Source organism: Canis lupus, chromosome 17 (assembly GCF_003254725.2).
Source record: "Canis lupus dingo isolate Sandy chromosome 17, ASM325472v2, whole genome shotgun sequence".
Lineage (NCBI taxonomy): Eukaryota > Metazoa > Chordata > Mammalia > Carnivora > Canidae > Canis > Canis lupus.
This window is the reverse complement of record NC_064259.1, coordinates 29,455,755-29,480,676: the sequence shown is the minus strand read 5'-3', so window position 1 is coordinate 29,480,676 and position 24,922 is coordinate 29,455,755. Positions and strand designations below refer to the sequence as shown.

At 35.8% G+C, this 24,922-nt stretch overlaps 1 protein-coding gene across 4 annotated transcripts in view; it reads left to right on the top strand.

Annotated features, from left to right (window-relative positions):
* HEATR5B (HEAT repeat containing 5B) overlaps window positions 1-24,922 on the top strand; it is a 99,749-nt gene that overhangs the window by 40,756 nt on the left and 34,071 nt on the right. For all 4 annotated transcript variants that reach the window (XR_007402971.1, XM_025454178.3, XM_025454180.3 and 1 more), the window contains exons 19-25: window positions 902-1,061; window positions 4,828-5,017; window positions 7,287-7,456; window positions 13,533-13,677; window positions 17,518-17,757; window positions 18,225-18,476; window positions 22,941-23,122. Coding sequence is in view for 3 of the 4 variants with exons in the window: in XM_025454178.3 (XP_025309963.1) it covers window positions 902-1,061; window positions 4,828-5,017; window positions 7,287-7,456; window positions 13,533-13,677; window positions 17,518-17,757; window positions 18,225-18,476; window positions 22,941-23,122 (1,339 nt within the window). In the remaining variant the exon portion in view is untranslated. The remainder of the gene's footprint in view (window positions 1-901; window positions 1,062-4,827; window positions 5,018-7,286; window positions 7,457-13,532; window positions 13,678-17,517; window positions 17,758-18,224; window positions 18,477-22,940; window positions 23,123-24,922) is intronic.

The following is a 24,922-nucleotide window of genomic DNA, read 5'->3' as shown; positions in this document are numbered from 1 at the left end:
TATAATGTCTCCTTTTTATATATATATATTTTAAAGATTTTATTTATTTATTCATGAGAGACACAGACAGAAGGAGAGGCAGGCTCCTTGTGGGGAGCCCGATGCAGGACTCGATCCCAGGTCCCCAGGATCACACCCCAGGCTGAAGGCAGTGCTAGACCACTGGGCCACCAGGGCTGCTTCCTTTTTATATTTTTGAATTCATTAAATATATTTCCCAGGGATAAAGACTGATGCATTTTAAAGAGGTTCACAGCGGGCAGCCCTGGTAGCCCAGCGGTTTAGCGCTGCCTTTGGCCAGGGTGTGATCCTGGAGACCCGGGATCGAGTCCCATGTCGGGCTCTCTGCACAGAGCCTGCTTCTCCCTCTGCCTGTCTCTCTCTCTCTCTCTCTCTGTCATGAATAAATAAATAAAAATCTTTTTTAAAAAAAGCATTTAAAGAGGTTCAAATAATTATAGAGAAATTCTTAAGCGAAAGTTAACGTTTTCCATAATTCTGTGACTAGAGATACAGTATTTTACATTTTTAAAGCCAGTTATAAAAGCAATTCTTTTATTTAAAACACCAATAATAAAAATATTTTTCAAATGATTTTTGACTTTTAAAGGAATAATTTCAAAACTAAGAAGTGATTCTTTTTTTTTTTTTTTTTTTAGTTGTGATTCTTCTTTCAAAGTTTCTCTAAAATAAAAGTAGGCTTTATTCAGTGAAATATTTGATTTTAACCAACCATTTTCATTAATTTCTAACTCTTGGTAGGGAGTGGAGGAAGAAGTAATCATGATTGTAGTCTTTCTGATTTCCAGAATGAATCCCTTTAATGGTGTGACTCATAAGCTTGTTATTATTGCCATGGAGGAGTAGAAAAATCAATCCCTGAAGCATAATTTTATTTCAGGTTGAAATCAGCCCGAGATGTTGTATCCAGAACTGGGCATTCATTGGCTCTGGGTTGCTTGCATCGTTATGTTGGTGGTATTGGCTCAGGACAACATCTAAAAACCAGTGTCAGCATTTTATTGGCTCTCGCACAAGATGGAACATCCTCTGAAGTTCAGGTATTATGTTGATTTTTTTATTATTAAATTTTTAAATATTTTAGGAGTATTACATAAAATACTGATGGTTCTAATAATTTGTTCAGAAAAATATATTAGAGTCTTTCTCTTCCATGAGTCTTATTTGTAAAAATGTAGAACAGGATTTTGTATTTTAACCTAATCTTAAATCTTTCTTATTCTGGGAATTTAACCATTCATACATACTTTTGAAACATTGTTTCTTTTTATTAATGTCTTTTGTACTTGTTTTCTTTTTTTACATTTCCTTACATTTGCTAAATTGATCGAATTTATTTTAATAACTATCCTCTCCCTTTTCCCACTCATATACCAACGCAAGTCCAGGGTTTTTTATTTAATCTTAAGTATCTTGGCATTTTCTGTTTGTTTCCTTCTCTTTATTTTAAATATTTTATTTATTTATTCACGAGAGGCAGAGACACAGGCAGAGGGAGAAGCAGACTCCCTGCAGGAGCCTGATGTGGAACTCAATCCCAAGACCCTGGGATCATGCCCTGAGCCGAAGGCAGATGCTCAACCACTGAGCCACCTAGGCGTCCCTGTTTGTTTCTCCTTAAGCATTTTATATACAAAGAAATATAACCACAATGAAAGACAAGAGCTTCACTTGCATGAAAATATACTACACTTTTGATTTGTCATCTCACATTGATGCACCTAAAAATATTAAGAATATGTGAATCCAGTAGCATTCAACTTACCAGCTTCATATTGGGACTATAAGTTGGGAAAAGAGAGAAATTCAATTGGCACTGGGGCCTACAATTAGTTTATTAATAAATTAGTTCCTTCACAATTAGATAAGAGACAATAAATCCACCAGAGGCATCTAGTCTATAGGCTTAGTTTGCCTTTGACTTCTTGGTAAAAGTTTCTGGCTGTCTAAAGCCCAAAATTCCCAAAAGGGTTAGAAACAGAAATCAAGTAAGCTTCTCTCTTAATAGGTGCTATGCTGCTTTTTAAAAAACTCTGTTTTCAAACTGGAAGAAAATTTTACCGAAAAAGTTTCTTCTTTATTTTATTTTATTTTTTTAGATTTATCATTATTATTCGAGAGAGAGCAAGCACACAAGCAGGGTTGGGGTAAGGGCAGAGGGAGAGGGAGAAAGATCTTAAGCAGGCTCCATGCTCAGTGTGGAGCCTGATGTGGGGCTCAATTTTACAACCCTGGGTCAGGAAAGCGAAGAGTCAGACACTTTTATGGACTGAGCCACCTGCCACCCCCCCCTCCACTTTTTCTTTTATGTCAAAGAAGAGGTGGTAATGTGCTTTCTTTTGTCTTTACCTTGTTCTCAGCTTCTTGCTTTAATTTGTTAAAACCACACTCCTCTAAATGGCCACTCTACTTGATTCTTTTTATATGACAAGACATTTTACTATACTTTGTATCAATTACATTCCCTCAGTGCTACCATGTATTTGCACAAGAGAATCATGGATTTTCTTCAATTTCCTCTAATGTGTCTTCTATTTTAAGAATCCTAACTCAAAAGTCATACTTTACAGTCATATTATTGGCTACCTCCATTAACTATAATCAGTAGAGATTTATTTTTCAATAAATATTTTTGGGGGGCAGCCCGGGTGGCTCAGTGGTTTAGTGCCGCCTTCGGCCCAGGGCGTGATCCTGGGAGACCCGGGATTGAGTCCCACGTTAGGCTCCCTGCATGGAGCCTGCTTCTCCCTCTGCTTGTGTCTCTGACTCTCTCTCTCTCTCTTTCTCAAGAATAAATAAATAAAATATTTTTTTTAATAAAATATTTTTTAAAAAAAATAAATAATTTTTTTTGTATCCTCAATTCCTGTCTTGAGAATTTTGTTCTTTTTTAAATTTGTATTTGATAGGAAAACTTCCTCCAACAATAATAAACTTGAATGGTATCCTTTTTGAATCCTTGCATATTTAAAACATGGCTTTATTTGCCTCCACAGTTGAATGATATTTTAGTTGGGTATACTATTTCTGGCACACAGTCTTTTTCTTTTATTATTCATGAATGTTCCAGGATTTTCTGTGTTGCACATAAAGGCTAATGGTAGCTTTTTTTTTTTTAATTACATTTCAGTAAATATTAACATCTCAAATTTTAATCATTTATCTATGAAAACTTTTAGTTCTTTAGGGGATAAAAGGCAGTACATAAGCCAGTAATCAAAGTAACTGATGTATAAATAACTGTGTTTAAGGTTCTTCTGCAGTGTGGCTTTGAGTATCCAGAAATAAGACTTTATTGGTGAATTCATTTCTTTTAAACAATGCATTCCCTTCACACTTTCAAAAGACAATGGCTTATGTGATAAACTTCTGAGTTAGTGGATACTTAAAGATATCACAGCAATCTTTATTCCCATTCTTTTTGTTGCTTTTGCTAAGAAACTTATCTGAAATATGTATGCATGTCTGTAACCTTATATTTTTGTTTGGCAGTGTGTAAGAATTTTTCTACCTGTGAAGTTCATCAAATTCTATATAAATTTATCTTTTTCTCTTTTTGAAACTAGTATCATTCATATATTAGATCTTGTCTTTTTTCCTCATTATTTTTATTTTTTGTTATTTTCACTCAGTATTACAGGATAATCCTCCATTTGATCCTCAAGATAGTGATTTTGGTTTTTAACAATACCTATTTTTTTTCCCAGTTTTCCATTGCATATTTAATATAAATTGTGGGTTTTTTAAAAAACGCTTCTAGAATCTCCCTTGTACTTATATTGCCTAAAAAATTCGTATTATAGTTTTATTAAAGAAATTTTTATTTCTTACATGTATTTTTTATTATTTATTTTTTAAGGTAATCTCTACACCCAATGTGGGGCTTGAACTCAGAACCCTGAAATCAAATATTACATGCTCTACTGACTGAGCCAGCTAGCACCTCTGTTTCTTACATTTAATCATTTTCTCCAGAATGTTTGCTCTAGTCTTCCTCCCTCAAGTTGCTATATCCCTATTAACTTTTTGCTAACTCTTATTCTGTACATATCTGTCCAAGCCAGGTTGCTGAGTTCTCTAGGATTATAGATTGAGTTGAGATGTAGTAGTAGAAGTTGAGATGTGGATTTTTTTAATCTTATGTTGGCAAGTTGAGATCTCTTTGTCCTCAGCCCTGTAGTATAGCTTTCCTTTTGAGCAGCAGAAATAAAAGGTAAGTTCTTTTACAGCTGGATGTAGGCAGTTTAAAGGATATTTAATTTTCTCAGGCCTGTGCTGATTACAGTATGCTGTTCTGGGATTAGTTTTGTAAATACTATTAACCAATAAGATTACTTTGTGCTTAGTAGGCATTAATAGGGGCCTGAAATGGTTCAATGCAGTTGAAGAGCTGATATGTGAATATCACTGCTGTAGAAATGTATCTGAGTACAGAACATTGTCATGGTCATTCTATTTTAGGTTCATTTTTTAGCAAAACTCTACAGGCAATAAAAATATATTTGTCCATAAGCATCCACTAAATAGAATGCTTATTATATAAGTCATGGTCCTTTGAATCTATGAAATATATGTACATTATAATAGAAGAAAATGAGTTTATCATTGAAATTTTATTTGACCCTCAAAGCCATGCTGCAGAGAAACATAAACATAACATTTGTACATCAGTTGCTTTGGTTAAAGTATTTTTAGATCATCGACTAAAAAGTAAGATGTTAGTATTTATTAAAATGTAAGTTAAAAAGCCAATTCAGTGTACTCTAATTATTCCTTACAACTAAATAAAATTATATTTCTTTCCAGACATGGTCTCTTCATTCACTTGCTCTAATAGTGGATTCTAGTGGCCCAATGTATCGTGGATACGTGGAACCTACATTATCTCTAGTTCTTACCTTGCTGTTAACAGTTCCACCTTCACATACGGAAGTTCATCAGTGTTTGGGTAGATGCTTGGGTGCCATAATAACTACTGTTGGCCCTGAGCTACAAGGTGAGTAAATTCATCTTAGATTAAAGGAACTAGACATTGCTATCTTTCAATTTCCTGAATGTCACTATCATGTTGCTTAATGAAAACTTGTAATACTAATAATAATTACTGTGTATTGAATGCTTGTTATATACCAAAGGCCTTCAACTCTACTTCTTTTTTAAATTAATTTATTTATTTATTTGAGGGGGGGGGGAGTGAGTGCAAGCAAGGGAAGCAGCAGAGAGAGGAGAGGCAGACTCCCAGCTGAGCAGGGAGCCCAACCTGGGGCTTGATCTCATGACCCCAGGATTATGACCTGAGCCAAAATAGATGCTTGACCAACTGAATCACCCAGGCGCCCCTTAACTCTTCTTTTTATATATGCTATTTTATTTAATCCCTACAACATATTATAACTGACTGTTGTTTGAAGTTTTGAGCAGAGAAGGACTTCCTTTTTTATTTTTATTTTTTAAGATTTTATTCATTTATTGAAGAGAGATTGCAAGTGAGAGAGTGCAGACAAGGGAAGCAGAGAGGGAGAGGGAGAAGCAGACTCCCCACTGAGCCAGGAACTCTATGTAGGGCTTGATCTCAAGACCCTGAGATCATGACCTGACCAGAAGGCAGTGGCTTAACCGACTGAGCCAGCCAGGTGCCCCCGCCTTTTTTCTTTTTCCTTTTTTAATTTTTTTGGGGACAGAGAGAGAGAACGAGAGCTTGGAGGGGCAAAGGGAGAGAGAGAAAATCTTTAGCAGGCTCTGTGCCCAACGTGGGGCTCAGTCTCACAACCCTAAGATCATGACCTGAGCCAAAATCAAGAGTTGGAGGCTTAACCAACTTGAGTCATCTAGGCGCCCCTAGAGAAAGCCTTTCTAAATTAAGTTTTACCTGGAGCCCCATGAAGATGAAGATGAAAGTGGAATTCCTTTGTCCTGGAGTACCCTCCACTTCTCTTCATGAACTTCTGCTTCACTGTTTTTTTGAACTCTAAGGATCAGGAGCATAGTTTGAAAACTCACTGCTAAGGGAGATAATATTATATAATTTTTCTGTGAGGAACCAAGCTCAGAGAAGATAAGTAACTTGTGAAGAGTTACTTAACTGAGTGGCAGATTTATGATCCTGAGGCCATATCCTAACCACACAATTCCACTGATATAATTTTACTAAAGGTTGAGTGAAACACAGAATGCAGAAAATTACTGTGAATTTATCCTGAATATATCATCCATTTTCAGAGTTTTCCTTTTTTCCCCTATCATTTAGTAAAGGCTTTCAGTGCGTCAGGATTTTTATACGTGTGTCATTTAAATCTGACAGCATCCTGAGATAGGTGCATCTCTCCATTTTACACATTTTACTCTAAGGCTGGGAGAGGTTAAGAGCTTTGCTACAGTTTTGTATAGCTTGTGAGTAGTTCAGAGCCAGAGGTGAAGCCCAGGTCAATTTCCTTTGCATGCCTTCATAACCACTGTGTTGTGTTGTCTCCATCTGGACAAATATTTTAAAGAAGAAAGAAGTCAAAAATGAAAAGATCTTAATGAAGAATGCTAGGAATTGGAAAATATGTGATTTAGACATGTCTTTCTCTTGCACTCCGTGTTCTCTTTGAAAAAGTTGATAATTCTTTCATCCAGTGTTATCCTAAAAATATGAACAGAATAAATACCTAAACATAGGTACTTACCAAGTGCTTTCTGATGCAATAATGATCAGACAATATGTATTTCAAACTAGAATGTGACTCTATGTGACTATGATTTTCTTGTTTGGCATTATATGTATATAAAATTATTTTATTTTACACTGGTAAAAATTTTAAATCACTTATGTTAGACAAAACATTTTTTATACAGGCAGTATATAATACTACTATTATTTTTCCTATCTCTGTAAAAGCTTTTCATTAATCTTCTTAACAAAATAGAATTTGAAGTTATTAAATAATATAGTTATAATATTGGCTGAACAGAGAAACAGAGAATGAGGAATCTTCTGGCTCTTTCAAATAAAACAGTGATGGGTTTAAAAGACAATATAGTTTCCTAGGGAATATGTATATAAACCTGACCAAATCTGGGAGGGATATATTATCATCATCCATATACAATCATGTTTTGAAATCATTTCTGTGGACTTTGCAGACTATTTGTCTTGAAAACAATCTGAATAGTGATCAGAAATGGTTTATTTAGAAGATATGGGTTATTTAGAAGATAATTTTTTTCTAGGAATATTTTCTGTAATACTAATAATAGTATTTTACATTTTATTTTGCTGCCAGGGAATGGAGCAACAATTTCCACCATTCGTTCTTCTTGTTTGGTGGGTTGTGCAATAACCCAGGACCATTCAGATTCTCTTGTTCAGGCGGCTGCCATATCTTGCCTTCAGCAACTTCACATGTTTGCACCACGACATGTCAATCTGTCTAGTCTTGTTCCTAGCTTGTGTGTAAGTATAAGCTGCTTCATTCATTGATTTATTTAGGAAACCCCAAATTTGTTTCCTAAAAGATTAAACTAGACCAAAACAAAAAATGATAAGTTTCCTGGATTGTGCATTCTAGAGTTTCACCTTCAAGAGTCATTTATGACTGTTCATTTTATGTACTGGTTTCCTTTTTCACCTTTTAAGAAGTATTTGGTGAACTGTTTATTTCTTGGCTAAGAATGCATTCATGTTTTTAGTCTTTCCCGTTCAGAATTTTATCTCCTCAGATTTGATCAGTGATTTCTGAGGGTTACAGTTTTTAATTTGTTCACTTAAAAAGTACTTATTGAGAGCTAGCTACATGTCACATGCCATGCAATGTATTGGGAATATATTTATAGATGAGGCAAGACAAAGCTTCTGCCATCCTGAAATTTGTAGTTTACAAGGGGACATGGTCAATAATAATTATTTATAAATAAGTGCTAAGAAAAGATAAATAAATAAATAAATAAAGTGCTAGAAAAGGCTATAGGAAAACATGTAACAGGGGAGCCTTTCAGAATCCAGGCATTCATAAAAGATGTCCCTGAAGAAATGATTATTGAAGGTGTGATCTGCAGGATAAATAAGAATTAGTTGGGGGAGAAAGCATGACATTTCAAGAGACAGCATTTATTTTTAGGCAGAGGGAAAAATATGTGAAAGGACCCCAAAGGGGAGATATGTGATAGATTTGAGAAACCGTTTAGGTGGTGTGGTTTAGGCCGAGAGATGGGGGAGTGGGGCCTGGGCACAAAATGAAGCTGGACACTTAGCCAGGTGAGAGATCACATAGACTATCTAGATGTATTAAAATTTTGGGCTTAATGACTTTGAGAATTATGGTGGTCTAGGAGGGAGATGATAATGACTTGCTCTATGTTGGCAGCAATGGAAATAGGGAAAAATAAATAGAATTGAGCAATATTTAAGAGAAAGAATCAGTGTAATCTATTGATTATTTGGCCATAAGGAAAAGGGAGAAGGATGTAATCCAGGTTCCTGACTTGAATATAGTGTGATTTCCTGAGATTGGTAACACTGGAATAGGAGGAGATTGGGACGAGTAGGTATCATTAATTCAGTTTTAGCCATCTGGTTAGTTTCATGGCCTGGAGCTCAGAAAAGAGAAATTTGTTGGAAAGGTAAATTTGGGAGGCATAAGAATTTAAATGGGAAATAAAGACAGGAATAGTTAAAATCACTAGGGGAAAAGTGATCAATGAGAAACCCACATATAAAATTTAGGAAAAGAAATAGATTCAGGAAAAATATGAAGCTATCTAAGAGATTAAAGGAAAAATACTTTGTAGTGTTAACAGTAGCCAAGTGGAGTAGAGGCATAGTCAGCTATATCACATATTGTTGAGAGATGAAGATGAGAGCTATAATGTGTCCTTTGACTTTTGTCACATGATGTCTTTAACAAGAGTTCATCTAGCAGAATGGTTACAAAATGGAAACCCAGATGGGCTAACAATGGGATGCAAATAGAAACTTCATTCTAAAGTTGACATTAGGGGTACCTAAGTGGCTCAGTGGTTGAGTGCTTGCCTTCAGCCCAGGGTGTGATCCTGGAGTCCCAGGATCGAGTCCCACATTGGGCTCCCTGCACGGAGCCTGCTTCTCTCTCTGCCTATGTCTCTGCCTCTCTCTCTCTGTCTCTCTCACTAGTAAAATAAAATCTTAAAAAAAAATAAAGTTGACTTTATAGGAGAGGACTAAGGGCCACATGTCAAAGGGGTGATGTGGTCAGGTGATACTTTTTCTCCTACGGTAGTGAGAAGTGAGAGTTTAAATGCTGAGCAGATGAGGGACACCTGGGTGACTCAGTGGTTGAGCATCTGCCTTCACCTCAGGGCATGATCTCGGTGTCCTGGGATCCAGTCCCACATTGGGCTCCTGCAGGGAGCCTGCTTCTCCCTCTGCCTGTGTCTCTCCCTCTCTCTCTGTGTCTCTCATGAATAAATACATACATACATACATACATACATACATACATACATACATACATACATGCTGAGAAGATGGAACCAGTAGGGTGAAAGAGTTTAAGGTGTGGGGCAGAGAATGGGTAACCCTCCAAAGTTTCTGATAGGATAGAGTTTCCAGGGCACAAGTAAGAGAATGTCTCCCCCAGTGCAACATGAAGAAATGGGAAGAGGATGAGTGTAGATAGAGGTGAGGTTTTGGATTTGGTGGTTGGAAGTTGGGGGGGCTATCATCTAATAACTTGTATCTTCTTGATCAACTAAAAGGGAAGGTAAGTTTTATGAGTGAGGGAGCAAAGAAGAAGGCCAGAAGTTTGAGGTGAATAGAATGTAGGAAATTGAACTAACTGGAAAAATAGAAGATTCTGTGGTAATACTAAGAGTTCAGCTGAGGGTAATGACCCTTTTGCTCCATTGTGTGATTCATGATGCTAGCAGTTCACCTTTAAAGATTTTTCTCCAGCACTTATAACCAACCTTTGAGCAGCCAGATACTTTGATACATTCATAGTTGAACTTTGGCCGAGTAGATTCAATTAAATGACAGCAGGATGAAAGAAATAAGGATGTTAAGATAGTGCTACAATAATGCATTACGAGGTCTCCTTTGGATATAAGAGGAAAGCAAAGACAGCAGGAGGCTGATATATAGGGAGAAAGAAAGGCACTGTAGATGTAACCATGGGAGGATATTGCTCACGTAAAGGGAGGAGAAGGTTATCCAGGATAGGGTGAAGGAACTGAAAGGCTGACATATTAGATGTTAGATCTGATGTGGTATATTTTACTTATGCAACAAGATTTTATCTTGTTTCACCATAGACCAGGGAAAACTGAACCAGTCCTAGACCATCAAAGAATCTGATTCTTTGAATCAGAATCTGATTGTGCTGCAGGGCAGAAACCAGATGCACATGAAATGTGTACAAAAAACATCCACAAACAAAATAGTTGATTAATAGTTTACACCTGATTGCATTCTACAACAAGATATGTAGCATCCTGCCCAAAACCATGGTCTAATGCCTAATCTCTGAGGGCATAGATGACATATCTTGAGCAAGTTGGCTCTACATGATCAAACTGTTATATGATACAGCCTAGATAACTGACAAATGTGATGAAAATATAGACACTCTTCAGGCTGTCTGGTTCCTCTCTACATTTTTTTTTTCTCCTTAAATATAATTATACTATGGAGGTTGACCTTATGAGATGGAACACATTTAAGAGGATCTGGTAAAGTAATAATGTGAATTTCTTTATTTCAGTGGAGGTTGTCAATTAACCATAGGCTACACAATGAGCTTCCTGTGTATTAACACAAGATAATACCTCAAAATTTATTTCCTTATTAGCAGGACACCAAGGGTTTTGTTACAAGGCATGTTGGAGTAGTAAGATTACAAGTAGTTGGTTGGAAGGACATGGCATGGCTGGATAGAGATGAGAAAGGGGGACTTTCACAGGGTTGTCTTGTTTCCACATTGCCAAAAGCCCCCGTGCTATCTCTGTTGCCAGATCTTTTCACAGTGAAAAATAGTCCACCCATGGGTTCATTCAAATTAGTGGAATCAGTTCAGATTTTTATAAATTTCTTGTTCATTTGTAATCAGTCATTGCCAGCAGAATGTCAGTGTTATGTAAAACCACATGTATACTTAACACAAATGAAATGCAATTTTTTCAGCAAATGTATTGAGAGGGGAGTTTTACCATAGTAATCTTTAAATTATATAAAAGATTTAAAATTTGTGTTATGTAAGAACTATTCAAAATATGTTTTTGAAAGAATAACCACCTATCTGAGTTATTGTTATTTCCCTCTTGGCAAGCAACTGTTTTTTTTTTTTTTTTAAGAGAGAAAGAGTATGTGTGTGTGTGTGTGTGTGTACGCACACACACTCATGAGTGGGGTGGGTGAGGGGGGCAGAGAGAGAGGTGTAAAGAGTATCTTAAGCAGGCCCTGTGCCCATCAACCCTGAGGTCATGACCTGAGCAGAAATCAAGAGTCAGACCCTTAACCAACTGAGCCACTCAGGTACCCTAGCAACTGCTTTTCATATCATGTAACCACAGTTATGAGTTCTCCTGTCCGAATAGAAGTATTCCACACATAGGCATTTTTGTCATCTGGGATAATTGTAGAAAATGTCAGTTACAGCAGGGGTGTCCAGGGTGAGATGTGTATATGGTGGGCACAACAAGGGATAGCAAGGTGACATACAGTGTAAAGTAACAGGCATTTTTTAAGGAAGGTAGAGGTCTATTTTGTATTTTGTGGCTTTTACAAAATGCCAAGGGAGAGTTTTACAAACAAATATGTCTTTACTTTTACCTGGTTTACAGTGACTGTAACACATCATCAATTGTAATTTACATGTCTAATGTTAGAGATGTTAAAATGGAAAACAAAATATGCCTCAGAATCATTAAAATGGATTTTTTGGAAAGAGTAAACAGAAATTATTTTTTTTCCTCTTTGGCACTGCCAGTCAATATTTGTTGAGTGTATTTTCTTACCTACAATTCTTTTTTTTTTGTTTTTTTCTTTTTTTTTCAAAATAAAAAAAAATTTTTTTGAGGAAACTATGTCCAACGTGGGGCTTGAACTCACAACCCCAAGATCAAGAATTACATGCTTCACCAACTAAGCCAGCCAGACACCCCTCTTAGCTACAATTCTATTTAGTTGCAACTAAATTAAATTTTTATGGTATTCTGTTTTATATATATTTGGTCATTTGATTCTTACCACAGTTACATAAGATAGAGCAGATATTGTTCTCATTGTACACATAAAAAGGCAGAAACTCTGAGAGTCTAAATGACTTGTTCTTCCCATCTCATATGACCATGCTTAATATTTCTAATTACAGGATATTTAAAAGTTCCAAAATGTCTTCATTTTAAGGAAATTGAGTGAATAAAGCATTTTATTGAAAAAAAAAAAACTGTCAGGTTTTCTCCCCTTATAGATACAGATTTAGATATATTTAATACTTGATATAAATTTTATGGTCTATGAATTTTATGCAAATACATGTTGAATTACAAATGCTATATTGGTAGCATAAAAATACTATTCAGCATTGTGAAGAGGTGCTGTATTCTGTATAGTTATTACCCCCCTACACTATTTCTGGATGAGATTTTTTTTCTAAAATATATTTCTTAACTCCTTGCTTAAAAGGCAAGCACATGGAACATAATTTAGTATTTTCTTGATGAATCAGATTTATAGTAATAATGATAATAGCTAACATATATTGAGCAAATAACATTTCTCAATCACTGTCCTAAGCAAAATACTGGCATTAACTTATTTTATTTTCACTATATTCCTACAAAGAATTACTCTCTACATTTGCCTGTGGGCAAACAAGGCACAGAGAGGTTAAGTAATTTGCCTAAGGTCACACAGGAGTCAGGGACAACCAAGATTCAAACCCAGTCTAGCAAGTAGAGCTTGAGGTCTTAATCATCTTATTGTGCTGTGTCTTATACTTCACTTCATGTATTAAAGTGTACTACATTGATTCTTTCAGGAACTTTTGAGATTAAAAACAATTCTATTCCAAAAGGGCCCATTTTGGAATTCTTTCCAGGTGTTTATGTTTGCTTGATTTTATTTTTTTATTTAAATAAATACCCTTCTTTTCCTTCAATTCATGCTGTGTGCCCTACCTCCTAACTTTCCATTGGCTGTATATAACCTCCATGCACTTAAAAAAAATTTAGATGATAATATTTAGTAGGACCATATTGAGTAAAATGAGATGTGCACGAGATCCTTCTAGATTTTTATGTAAGTATATTATATGATTTATAGTGACCAGGTCTTGGGACAGTTATTTTGGCCACTAAAATATTCCTTATATACTTCATTGATTATTTTTCCAAAAGTACATCGTTTGGCTATATGTTTAACAACTGATGTATTAACTGATATATTCTGTTGTTAAATGAAGAGCCTCTTTACAAGTAAGGTGTTAATACATATTCATTAGGCAAATGAAATTCCAATTTTTTAAAGAAATTGTCTAATATGCTATGGTTTACAGGTTCATTTATGTAGCTCCCATTTGCTACTTCGCCGAGCAGCTGTGGCTTGTCTCCGGCAGCTTGCACAAAGGGAAGCAGCTGAAGTATGTGAATATGCCATGAGCCTAGCAAAAAATGCAGGTGATAAGGAAAATGCTGGTACTAGTAAGTTACTTTATCAGTCAATATTCTTTTTGTTTAAATACTTTAAGATTTCAAATACATATTGCTCTTCAACATTTTTTCTTTGAAGTATGGTCAGTCTTCTTATTTTAGGTAAAATAAAACCATTATCACTTTGAAAATTCCCGTATAATTTTCTTGGTAATTTTACACCTTTTACCTTTTTTAAGGTTTGGAGCTAAAAAAAAAAAAAAAAAACTAAATATCATTTAATATCAAGATACTTGTGCCATCCCTTCATGATGATTTACCTATATAATGGATAACTAACCCTAAGGATATTACTTTGTATCACTAATAGACTTCTGGAAAGAGAAGTTGTCTATTTTGGGGGTACCTGAAAGCTTCCAGTCTCTGATGCTAGGTGACCCTTTGTGATGTAGTTTTTCCTCAAGAAGGTAAGGCTAGAGTAACCAATAAAACAAAAATGTCAGTAAGTGTTTGGGTAGCAAAAGGTAGATCTTTGCTTTCTCCAGTTTTTAATGCGTTTTGGGAGGAATTCAACCAAAGCTTGAATTTCATAGCTGGCATTTTGGTCTCTAGGGATAGGTTGCTCACGCACTTTTCAGACCTTAACTGACAGATATTTTCCCTATTGTGAGAAAATTTTTACTTGTAAGAGCTTTCTAATGCATAGAAGTTGCTTAAGAACTGAGAAGCAAGATACTAAAATAACTTCAATTTTTTGCATAGTATAAGAGCTCTATTAACAAATATACTGTATTGTAGAATGTAGAAAGAAGTTGTTTATATAGTAGACATTATTGTTTTTAAAAGAGAAAACATAGCACCAAAGATAATTCTACAATTCTCAATACATATAAAATTTTAAAACTTATACATGTCAGTCACCATAATCAAAATTGAAAGACAAACTAAGAGGGGAAAATATTTGTAAAATATATTTATTAATTTATTTTATTCATTGAAATGTGCAAATTTATATTTTAATGTTCTTAAAGCTTAAAAGCTTAGTGTGTTGGAGTTCCTAAGACTACCCTGAGGTTTGATGATGCAGGAGGAGGACTTAGCATATAGTCATGCTTATGGCTATGATTTATTACAGCAATTCAATACAAAGCAAAATTTGCAGAGGGAAAAGGCACTTGGCATGAAGTCTGGAGCAAACCAGGCACAGATTTCCAAGGCCCACACCCCCATGAAGTCTCACAGAAGCTGCTCGACTCCCCAGCAATGAGTCATGAACAGCGTATATGAAATGTCTACCAGGGCAGCTTGTCAGGGGCCCAGTGCCCAAGGTTTTTATTGAGTGCTTGTTTACTAGGCATGTTCTGCCTCGCATGTTCCAAAAGTCCAGACATTTGAAGGCAAGTAGGTATTCAGCATGAACCATACTGTTTGTACAAATAGCTTAGGCATAGTGAGCTATTTTGACCAGGAAATGGTGGGAACTGTCCTGAAACCCAGTTCTCTGGGATGCTGGCTGAGGCCTAATCTGAATATCAGGCCGTATAAGACATCTCAGGTCTGCTATATTAACTATCTTCTGCATCTATAGAAATTATGAGAGAATAAGAAACAGGTTTCATCAAAGAAGAAATGTTGGGGCGCCTGGGTGGCTTGGCGGTTGGACATCTGCCTTTGGCTCAGGGTATAGTCCCAGGGTCCCAGGATCGGGTCCCACATCAGGCTCCCTGCATGGAGCCTGCTTCTCCTCCCTCTGTACCTCTGCCTCTCTCTCCCTCTCCCTCTCTCTCTCTCTCTCTCTCTCTCTCTCTCTCCCCCTCTCCCTCTCTCCCTCTCTCCCTCTCCCTCTCCCTCTCTCTCTCTCTCTGTGTGTGTATCTCATGAATAAATAAGATCTTAAAAAAAAATAGAAATATCAACATATGAATATTTTCAACCTCCAGTGACTAAATAATTGCAAGTCAATACAATCGTAAGATAGCATTTTTCTTCTATAAACTTGACCAAATTAAAAATAATCATTTTAGGGATGCCTGGGTGGCTTAGCGGTTGAGTGTCTGCCTTTGGCTTAGGGCGTGAACCCCAGGGTCCTGGGATTGCGTCCTGCATTAGGCTCCCTTCAGGGAGCCTGCTTCTCCCTCTGCCTATGTCTCTGCCTCTCTCTGTGTGTCTCTCATGAATAAATAAATAAAATCTTAAAAAAAAAGAAAATAATAATTATAACCAGCACTGGGAGAGGTATGGATAAAAGAAAACTGTCTTATACTGCTGGTAGAAAGAAATGTAAAGTCATACAAATTTTCTGATTTGTCAGTATTTTTTGTCAGTTTACCCTTTGACCTAGCGATTCCTCTTTTAGGAATTCATCTTCAATGATCAGTGTTTTCTCTCTCTCCCCCTCCCCTTTTGGATCATGACTTGATCCAAAACCAAGAGTCAGATGCTTAACTGACTGACAACCCAGGCACCCTCAATGTTCTCTTAATTCAGTGGTTTGCATGTAGCTATGAAAATTCATGTTGTAGGAATCTAATTCCTGATGTGGCAACATATTCACTACCAGCTGCTAAGTGAAAAATAGGCCTCTGCGCCTAATTTCTTGCTAATGTTTTCTTTCCTTGGAACCTTTTCTTTTGACTTTTCCTGCTATCAGTATTCCTCTCATTGTGGCTGTTTTCTGCAAACTTCCCCTTATTTTGCCTTTAGAGTGACTCAACTAAAAGAACCACTTTCAGTTTACATCCCTTTGTCTTACACTTTTCAAGGTTCAAAGGGCTTTAGAACTTGGAGCCTCCTAGTAATTCTTCTTAAGGTTACCAGTTGTACAGCTTCTGGTGTTTATAAGAAAAAAAGCTTTTCAGATAAAGCAAGACATTTGACTACTATTTATAACAATATTACTTTTTTAATTGAGGTATAATTGGCATATAATTTTATATTAGTTTCAGGTATACATCATAGTGATTCCACAATTCTGTACATGATGCAGTGCTCACCGTGATGAATGTAGTCACCATTCGTCGTTATACAACGTTATTATAATACTGTTGACTATATTTCCTATGTTGTACTCTTCAAGCCTCTTACTTACTTTATAGCTTGAAGTTTGTGCCTCTTAATCCCCTTCACCTATTTTATCCATTTCCCCACTCAAAATGACTATTACCATATGTTTCTTAGAAAGGATTTTCCCAGTTTTAAAAAATTAATTAATCAATTAAAATTTATTTATTCATGAGAGACAGAGAGAGAGAGAGGCAGATACACAGGCAGAGGGAGAAGTAGGCTCCCTGTGAGGAGCCTGATGTGGGACTCCATCCCAGGACCCCGGGGATCAAGATCTGAGCCGAAGGCAGATGTTCAACCACTGAGCCACCCAGGCACCCTGATTTTCCCAGTTTTTAAATGATCTTTTAGAGTGAAATCCATTTATAATTTGTGTTCTGGCTTTATAGATTTTTAAGAATCTGAACTATAAGACTGAATAAATTTCAACTTGTTCTATAAGACTAAATAAATTTCAGTTTGTTCTTCCAATAAATATAACAATAATTATATTTCAGTCTTTTAAATCTACTTAGAATATGTCTTTCCCACATCTTTCCCACACTTTTCTCTTTTTTAGAATGAAATAATATATTTATTGAGTTTTCTATGGAGATTTGTTTAAAATACCTCAGAATAATCAGTCTTAAAGATCATAGTTTTGCCTTTATTGTCAGAGTCAATTCTAAATCTAAGGATATATAAACTGGAGAATATCAATTCTACATATAGCTAGCTTGTTTTGTTGTAATTTTGAATTTACATGTAAGCCTGGGTCTTTAACATAATTGTTACCTGTAGTATACAGCAAAATCCTATACAAGCTCATTTGTAAAAATTGCTTTTCAGATATCAATCCTTTTGCACCTGGAGTCAGTTCTCGAAGTGATATCCATTGCCGGCACCAAGGTGTTAATATAACAGAAACTGGTCTTGAGGGACTTCTTTTTGGAATGCTAGACCGGGAGACAGATAGAAAATTATGTTCTGATATTCATGATACTTTGGGGCATATGCTCTCATCACTGGCTGTAGAAAAACTTTCCCATTGGTTAATGCTTTGTAAAGATGTCCTGGCAGCTTCTAGTGGTATGTATTTAATATATAAAATATGTTCCTCTGGTATAAATCTGTACATGTAAATGTATAGATATAGATACATAAAAAGAGATATAGATACATATATATGAATTTGAGCTTACATTTAAAAATGCTAATAAATTTTCATCTATAAATGTTGAAGGTGAATTATGTTACAAACTAATGAGCTTTCTTGATTTAGGGAAAATAACTAAATTCAAACTAAATTTTCGTGTATAAAAATCCCAGGTTAACTCTGTATTCAACACAGTATGTAAAACTAGTAAAATATGTAAAGCACTTTTATGTTATCCTTTCTTTGCTTTCAGATTGATTTTTTAAAAATTTGCCAATTCTGTTTTCAAAGGAGTAAGAATTGAGTCCTTTTTTATTAGAAATATTGTAACATTAATGCAAGTTCAAAAACATCATTTTTGCCGTATTTGAGATTGTCCTATGCTTTGGTTTTATTATAGATATGAGCACTGCAACTCCCTTAAGTAGTGGAAAAGATGAGGAAGCTGAGAAGAAAGATGAGATGGATGATGATACCATGTTTACCACACTAGGCGAAGAAGATAAATCAAAGCCCTTTGTGGCACCTCGCTGGGCCACTCGGGTGTTCGCTGCAGATTGCCTGTGCCGAATCATTAATTTGTGTGAGAATGCGGACCAGGCCCACTTTGATCTTGCCATGGCACGTTCTGCTAAACTACGAAACCCTACAAGTAAATTTAAGATCAGTTCTTCTTTTCCCCAAAGTATTTTTATAGATCTGAAATACAGGTTTGCTGCTATGTAACATGTTTCAGACTGCCTTTCATTTCTTAGAAGTTCCTTTTACCTTTGTTTTCTGTCCATTAATCATACTACCCATCCTCTGACCTATGTTTGCAAGATAAGTTGAAGAAGATGGTCCAAAGGTGTATGCCTGTCTTTCTTAAGGTAGAGGTATCTAAGTCACGTGCCCTAAAGATAACAATGTCAATAACTTACATATCCTTTGTACTTTGTCCTAGTTAGCAGTTAAGCATAAAAGAGATGGCAAAACTTTAAGGTACATAAATTTTGCAGTCCCAGCTGTGAAGAATGTCAGAACTCATGAATGCTATCATTCAATTCAACTCAAACTCTTAGATTTCAGAAATGCTCCTAGGTATTTTTGAAAAAGTGAAAACTGTTCCTGAAACCTGACACTTTTTTATCTTTTGTAAACTTTTTATATCCCATAATTCCCTGGATCAGATATCCTAGGGAGTTTACCAAGAGATCATCAGGACCAATATTCTCATTTTACAGATCAGGAGACCCAGAGAAGCTGAGAGTGGTGGAAGAGTAATAGACTCTCTGTCTTGTACTTTGTTGTCTCCTCATCACCCTGTCATTTTTTTTTTACATATTTAAAACAAACTATATGTACTCATAATATTGAAGTCTATACATGAAAATTCCTTCTAGTTTACTTTATTACTAAACGCCTTTTAGTTTACTATAACTCACAAATGAACTATAAAACAAACAAAAAGTAAAATAGTGGTACTCTATGTATAAAATATGAATCTGAATGTACAATTAGTTATCAGCAAAGCACAATATATCATGAACACGGTGTCCTTATTCATGTCATTATTTGTCAAATATTTACCAAATCCTATTATTTGCTATACACTGAAGATACAAAGAAGAAGCCATAGCCCATATCCTTGAAGAATTTCTAGAGGACAGAAAGACTTATCTCTCAAACAATTATATGTTCCAGTAGTGCTATGATGGAGTATTTTGGGGACATAAAAGAGTAGTATGCATTTTCTGAAGAGCCAGGGAAGATCTCATAGAAAAGGTGATTTTGAAACTGGATTTTTAATGGCAGAGGAAAGATTTTCCAGGTAGAAGAAGCTAGTTGTATTCGTTTTCTATGGCTGCTATAACAAATGACCACAAATTCAGTGACTTAAAGCAACATACATTTTTTATCTTACCATTCTTATAGGTCAGAAAGTCCAACATGAGTCTCACTGGGCTAAAATCAAGGTAACAGTAGGGCTACCTTCCTTTCTGGAGGCTTTCCAGAAGTCTTTTCTTCTCAGCTTCCATAGGCTGCCTGCATTCCTTGGTTGTGGCCCCCTCTATCTTCAAAGCCAACAGCACTGACAGTCTCAGTGATCCTTCTTTAGAAGTCACATGGCTGTGACCACAGCCAAGAGCAGTGCTCTGCTTTTAAGGCTTATGTGATTAGATTGGGCCCACCTGTTAAATTTGGGATAATTTCCATTTCAGAGCCCATAACCTTAATCACATCTACCAGCCATCTTTTGCTATGTAAGTTAACATATTCACAGGTTGTAGGGATTAGGGTGTAGATATATTTGAGCACCATTATTCTGCCTTCCACACTGGTTTATTATAAGCAAAGAAAATAAGATGATTTGTTTGTTCATTTTAGATTGATTTATTTGAGAGAGAGAGAGAGAAAGTACACTTGCACCCATGCACACACCCACATGTATAGGGACAGAAGGAGAGGGAGAGAGAATCTCAAGCAGACTCTGCCCTGAGTGAAGTCCGGTATGGGGGCTCCGTGACCCTGAGATCATAACCTGAGTTGAAATCAAGAGTCAGACGCCCCTAAAGAGAATTCATAAAGGCATGATAAGTGTGACATTTAGGGAATAGGGAAGATCCTTAGGTTGGCTTCTTTTCTTTGCATTTAATGCTTTTTCTCTCATTATTTGTATCTTGTCTTTTGCCTGCATTTTCAGAGATCCTCACAAGTTTTCCCTTTATATCATTGATAATGTTTTACTGTTTCCTGCCCCCATAATGGATCTTAAGTCTTCTTTTGTTTTTAGTTTTCCTTTAAGTTTTTTGTCTTTTTTCTACCTTCGTTGTATCATATCCTTTTGACTCTTTATGATTTTCTGTTCTTATTCTGTAGCAGCAAGGATTTTTTGCATCCTATTGAGGTATCAAGTGATTTTCTATATTTTATTCTGATTTTTATAGAAAATTATTTTTGAGAATAATTCTTTCTGAATCTTCAGAGTCTTTATTTTGTTTGGGTGTGTTTTCTTCATAGGCTTATTTATTTATATATCCTTGAAAGAGGAGAGTGCTCTCCATACTTGAAATTTACTCGCAGTGTGTGTGGGTGGATTGCCTATATTCTCTGTCTTTGTTTGCTGAGTGCTTCACATAGTAAGCTGATATAACAGCTTTCCAACCTAGATTCCAGTATCTGACATGCTTCATTCTTCTGCGCTGAAACAGGATCCTTTCTAGTTCCCATTGCCTGCCATTCTGAACAGTCATGTCAATGCGTACTTTTCAAAGTTATAGACCAAATAAATGTACTATCCAGGCTCTTCCTGTATCATCCTTATCTCCCCTTGTATCCACTGTGCTTTAGTTGTATGGAACTACTCCCAGAATATAATAAACCTCTAACAGCCCCCTAATTCTCTCCTTATTTTAGAGTTTCTGCCCCATGCCCCTTCCCACTCTCCTACTGTAGGAGTTCATCTCCTTGGATTTGGAAAAACCTTTACAATAGCAATAACCACAGAAACTTGTTGAAGTAGAAGTTCTTTGGAAATCCAGCTGAGCCACAGGTTACAACTACTTCCAAAAGACTTTGGGAGTCTTGCAGCCTCCTGAAGAACTTTAGAGTACTTGAGCTTGATAAATTCTTTTAGATAACTTCAACTGCTGTGTCTTTAAGTTCACCAATCTTTTCTTTTTCAGTAACTAATCACTAATAATCTTATCCAGTATATTTTTCATTTCAGGTATTTTTTTTTTAATTTCTACAAGTCTCATTTGTGGTTTCCCCTGTCTTTTACTTCTCTCTTCAATATGCTCAGATTTTCATTTTCTTTTTAAAATATAGGCAACATATTTATGACAACTGTTTTAGGCTCCCTGTCTGCTAATTTCATCATCTTTTTCATTTCTGTATCTGTTTCTGTTTACTGAGGGTTTGGGTTTTTTTTTTTTTTTTCCTTGTTACAAGATCTATTTTCCTGCTTCTTTGCATCCCTGGTAATTCTTTATTATATGCCAGATTTGGACATTTTATAGTAGTAGTGCTGGATTTTGTTGTATTCCTTTAAATAGTGCTGGACTTTGTCCTGGGATGTAGTTAAATTGTATCTTTTGAATTCTTTTGAGACTTGCTTTTAAACTTTGGGCAGATCTGGGGTAGCTTTTACTCTAAAAGGAAAAAGACTTCCCTTTTCTACATCTTATCTTTATAAAAGTCTTTTCTAGAGTAGAGGTTGGGAAACTACTTCCTACAGTCCAAATCCAGACCATAGCCTGTTTTTTTAAAAATACAACTTTATTGGAACACAGCACACCCATTTATGTACACAGGGTTTATGACTTCATTCTACAAAAGCAGAGTTGAATAGTTGTGATAGAAATTATATGGCCAGCAAAACCAAAAGTATTTACTGACTAGTTCTTTTTTTTTTTTTAAGATTTATTTATTTATTCATGAGAAACAGAGAGAGAGAGAGAGAGGGAGAAGCACAGGCAGAGGGAGAAGCAGGCTCCATGCAGGGAGCCTGATGCGGGACTCGATCCTGGATCTCGAGGATCACACCCTGGGCTGAAGACGGTGCTAAACCGCTGAGCCACCGGGGCTGCCCTACTAACTAGTCCTTTTTTTTTTTTTTTTTTTTTAATTTTTATTTATTTATGATAGTCACACAGAGAGAGAGAGAGAGAGGCAGAGACACAGGCAGAGGGAGAAGCAGGCTTCATGTACCGGGAGCCCGACGTGGGATTCGATCCCGGGTCTCCAGGATCGCGCCCTGGGCCAAAGGCAGGCGCCAAACCGCTGCACCACCCAGGGATCCCCTACTAACTAGTTCTTAACAGGAAAATCTGCCAACTCTTTCTAAAAGGATTACAAACTCCTTTTGGGAAAGTTATGCTAGTCAGTTATTTTGCTTCAAATGTTATTGTACATCCAGTAATGTCATCTTTATTCCCATATTGTGTAAAAATTTACCAATGTTCTTGAGAAATTATGATATACAAGCTTTCTTGAAAGTGTATCTTTGTTATTTTTAAACATAGTGAAATATCGGGAATATAAGTGTTTTTGTAAAGAAATTTCATTTCATATTTTTCTGTTATACCTGTTTTTGGAGAAGTTTTCCTTTTTGCCTTCTATTTTTTATTTTTAGATGACCTGTTGGTACTTCATCTCTCTGACCTAATTCGCATGGCATTCATGGCTGCAACAGATCATAGTAACCAGCTGCGGATGGCTGGGCTCCAAGCACTTGAAGACATTATCAAGAAATTTGCATCTGTGCCTGAGCCAGAATTTCCAGGCCATGTGATTTTAGAGCAGTATCAAGCTAATGTGAGATACTTTGTTTATTTAAAACTTAAAATTGAACCTTTGCATGATCATTAAAGGAGTGAAGATTCCCTAGAGAAATATATTTGGAACTTCAACTGCATATCTTTATTCCCATTGTCTGTTACATAGTTGAATCCTGCAGTTGAAACAATAGTATAAAACTTGTCACTATTTTTAAGTTCTGATAATGTATTGGTGATAAAACTAGAATAGAATTGCAGCCTAGCTTTTCAGCCTTGTGTTTAGATGTTTAGCTATGCCATTTAAAAGATAAAAGGACATTCAAAGAGTGTTGTGGATTTATTGACATTACTTTTATATGTCAAGACTTGATAAGCATTTTTAGAAATAAAGAGGGCAGCATTGTATATCGAAGGATAACTTTTAATAACAGCAGTTAAAAATATTACTGAAAGAATTCTATATCTTCAAAAAATATTTTATTTTATTCTAAACAGAGATACTTGTTTCCCCTGAGATTTATAACTTTTTTGTGTTCTTGAACTGAGGCACAATAATCCTGGTAATGATGGGTTATATGAAGACAAAGAAACTTAAATTAGCAAAAAAAGACACATATTTTTTTACTGTAATTATACCAGAACCTTAACTTCTGATACACAACACCTCATCTAAAAACTATACTCAAACACACACAAAATTAAAAAGGGTGAATAATGTATGCCTCATTGTTTTGCCATCCTACGTACAGGTGACGAAGTTATGACTTCTAGCCCAACTGTCTGTAGAAAACCTGTATATAGTTACTTATTCGCAAATATTCAACCTATAAGAATGAAGTTTGTTGTTTTGTTTAATTTTGACTTTTTATTTAGGACTAATTTTTTTTAAAATTTTTATTTATTTATGATAGTCACACACAGAAGGAGAGAGAGAGGCAGAGACATAGGCAGAGGGAGAAGCAGGCTCCATGCACCAGGAGCCCGATGTGGGACTCGATCCTGGGTCTCCAGGATCGCGCCCTGGGCCAAAGGCAGGTGCTAAACTGCTGCACCACCCAGGGATCCCTATTTAGGACTAATTTTAAACTCACAGAAAAATTACAAGAATAATTCTTTAAATCATGTCCTTTACCCTTGAATACTTCAGTCTGTATTTCCAAAGGACAAGAACACTGTTTTATATAACGGAACAGTTAATCAACTTCAGGAAATTCAGCATTGATATATTACTTCTATATAGTCCAGCATATTCCAGTTTTATCAGTCAACCCAGCAATCTCTTTTATAGTATATTCTCTTTCTTCTTCAGTACAGGAGCCAGCACCAGCTCTGTGATTAATTGATAACTGTACTACCAATACTGCAATTAGTTGTCATGTGTTTTTAGTCATGGAGAGGGACTCTGGATCCATTTCTAAACTGCTATTGATAAATCTCAGTGACTGACTCTCTCGTGTAAGGAAAGATGTGTTAAATTAGGGATTGACTGTATTTAATTCCTTATTCAGTTCATACACATCAAATCTAATATATCTAAGAACCTATGACTGGATTGGCTTATTAAAACTAAAGCTCAAAAAAAAAATAAAATAAAAAATAAAACTAAAGCTCATTTTCCTTCACTTACTACTATGACAACTGTACATAAATGAATATTTCTTGAGCATCCTTCTTTTAAAGCTTTTTTTTTTTTTTGAGGTGAAATGGTGTCTGAGTGACTAGAGTGACTATGTGAATTTTTAGTACTAACCAATTATTTAAAGGAATTGATCCAGTTATATGAGATTCACTCATGAGGTAAATACTGTTAGAAATTCATTCAGGAAAATATAGACAG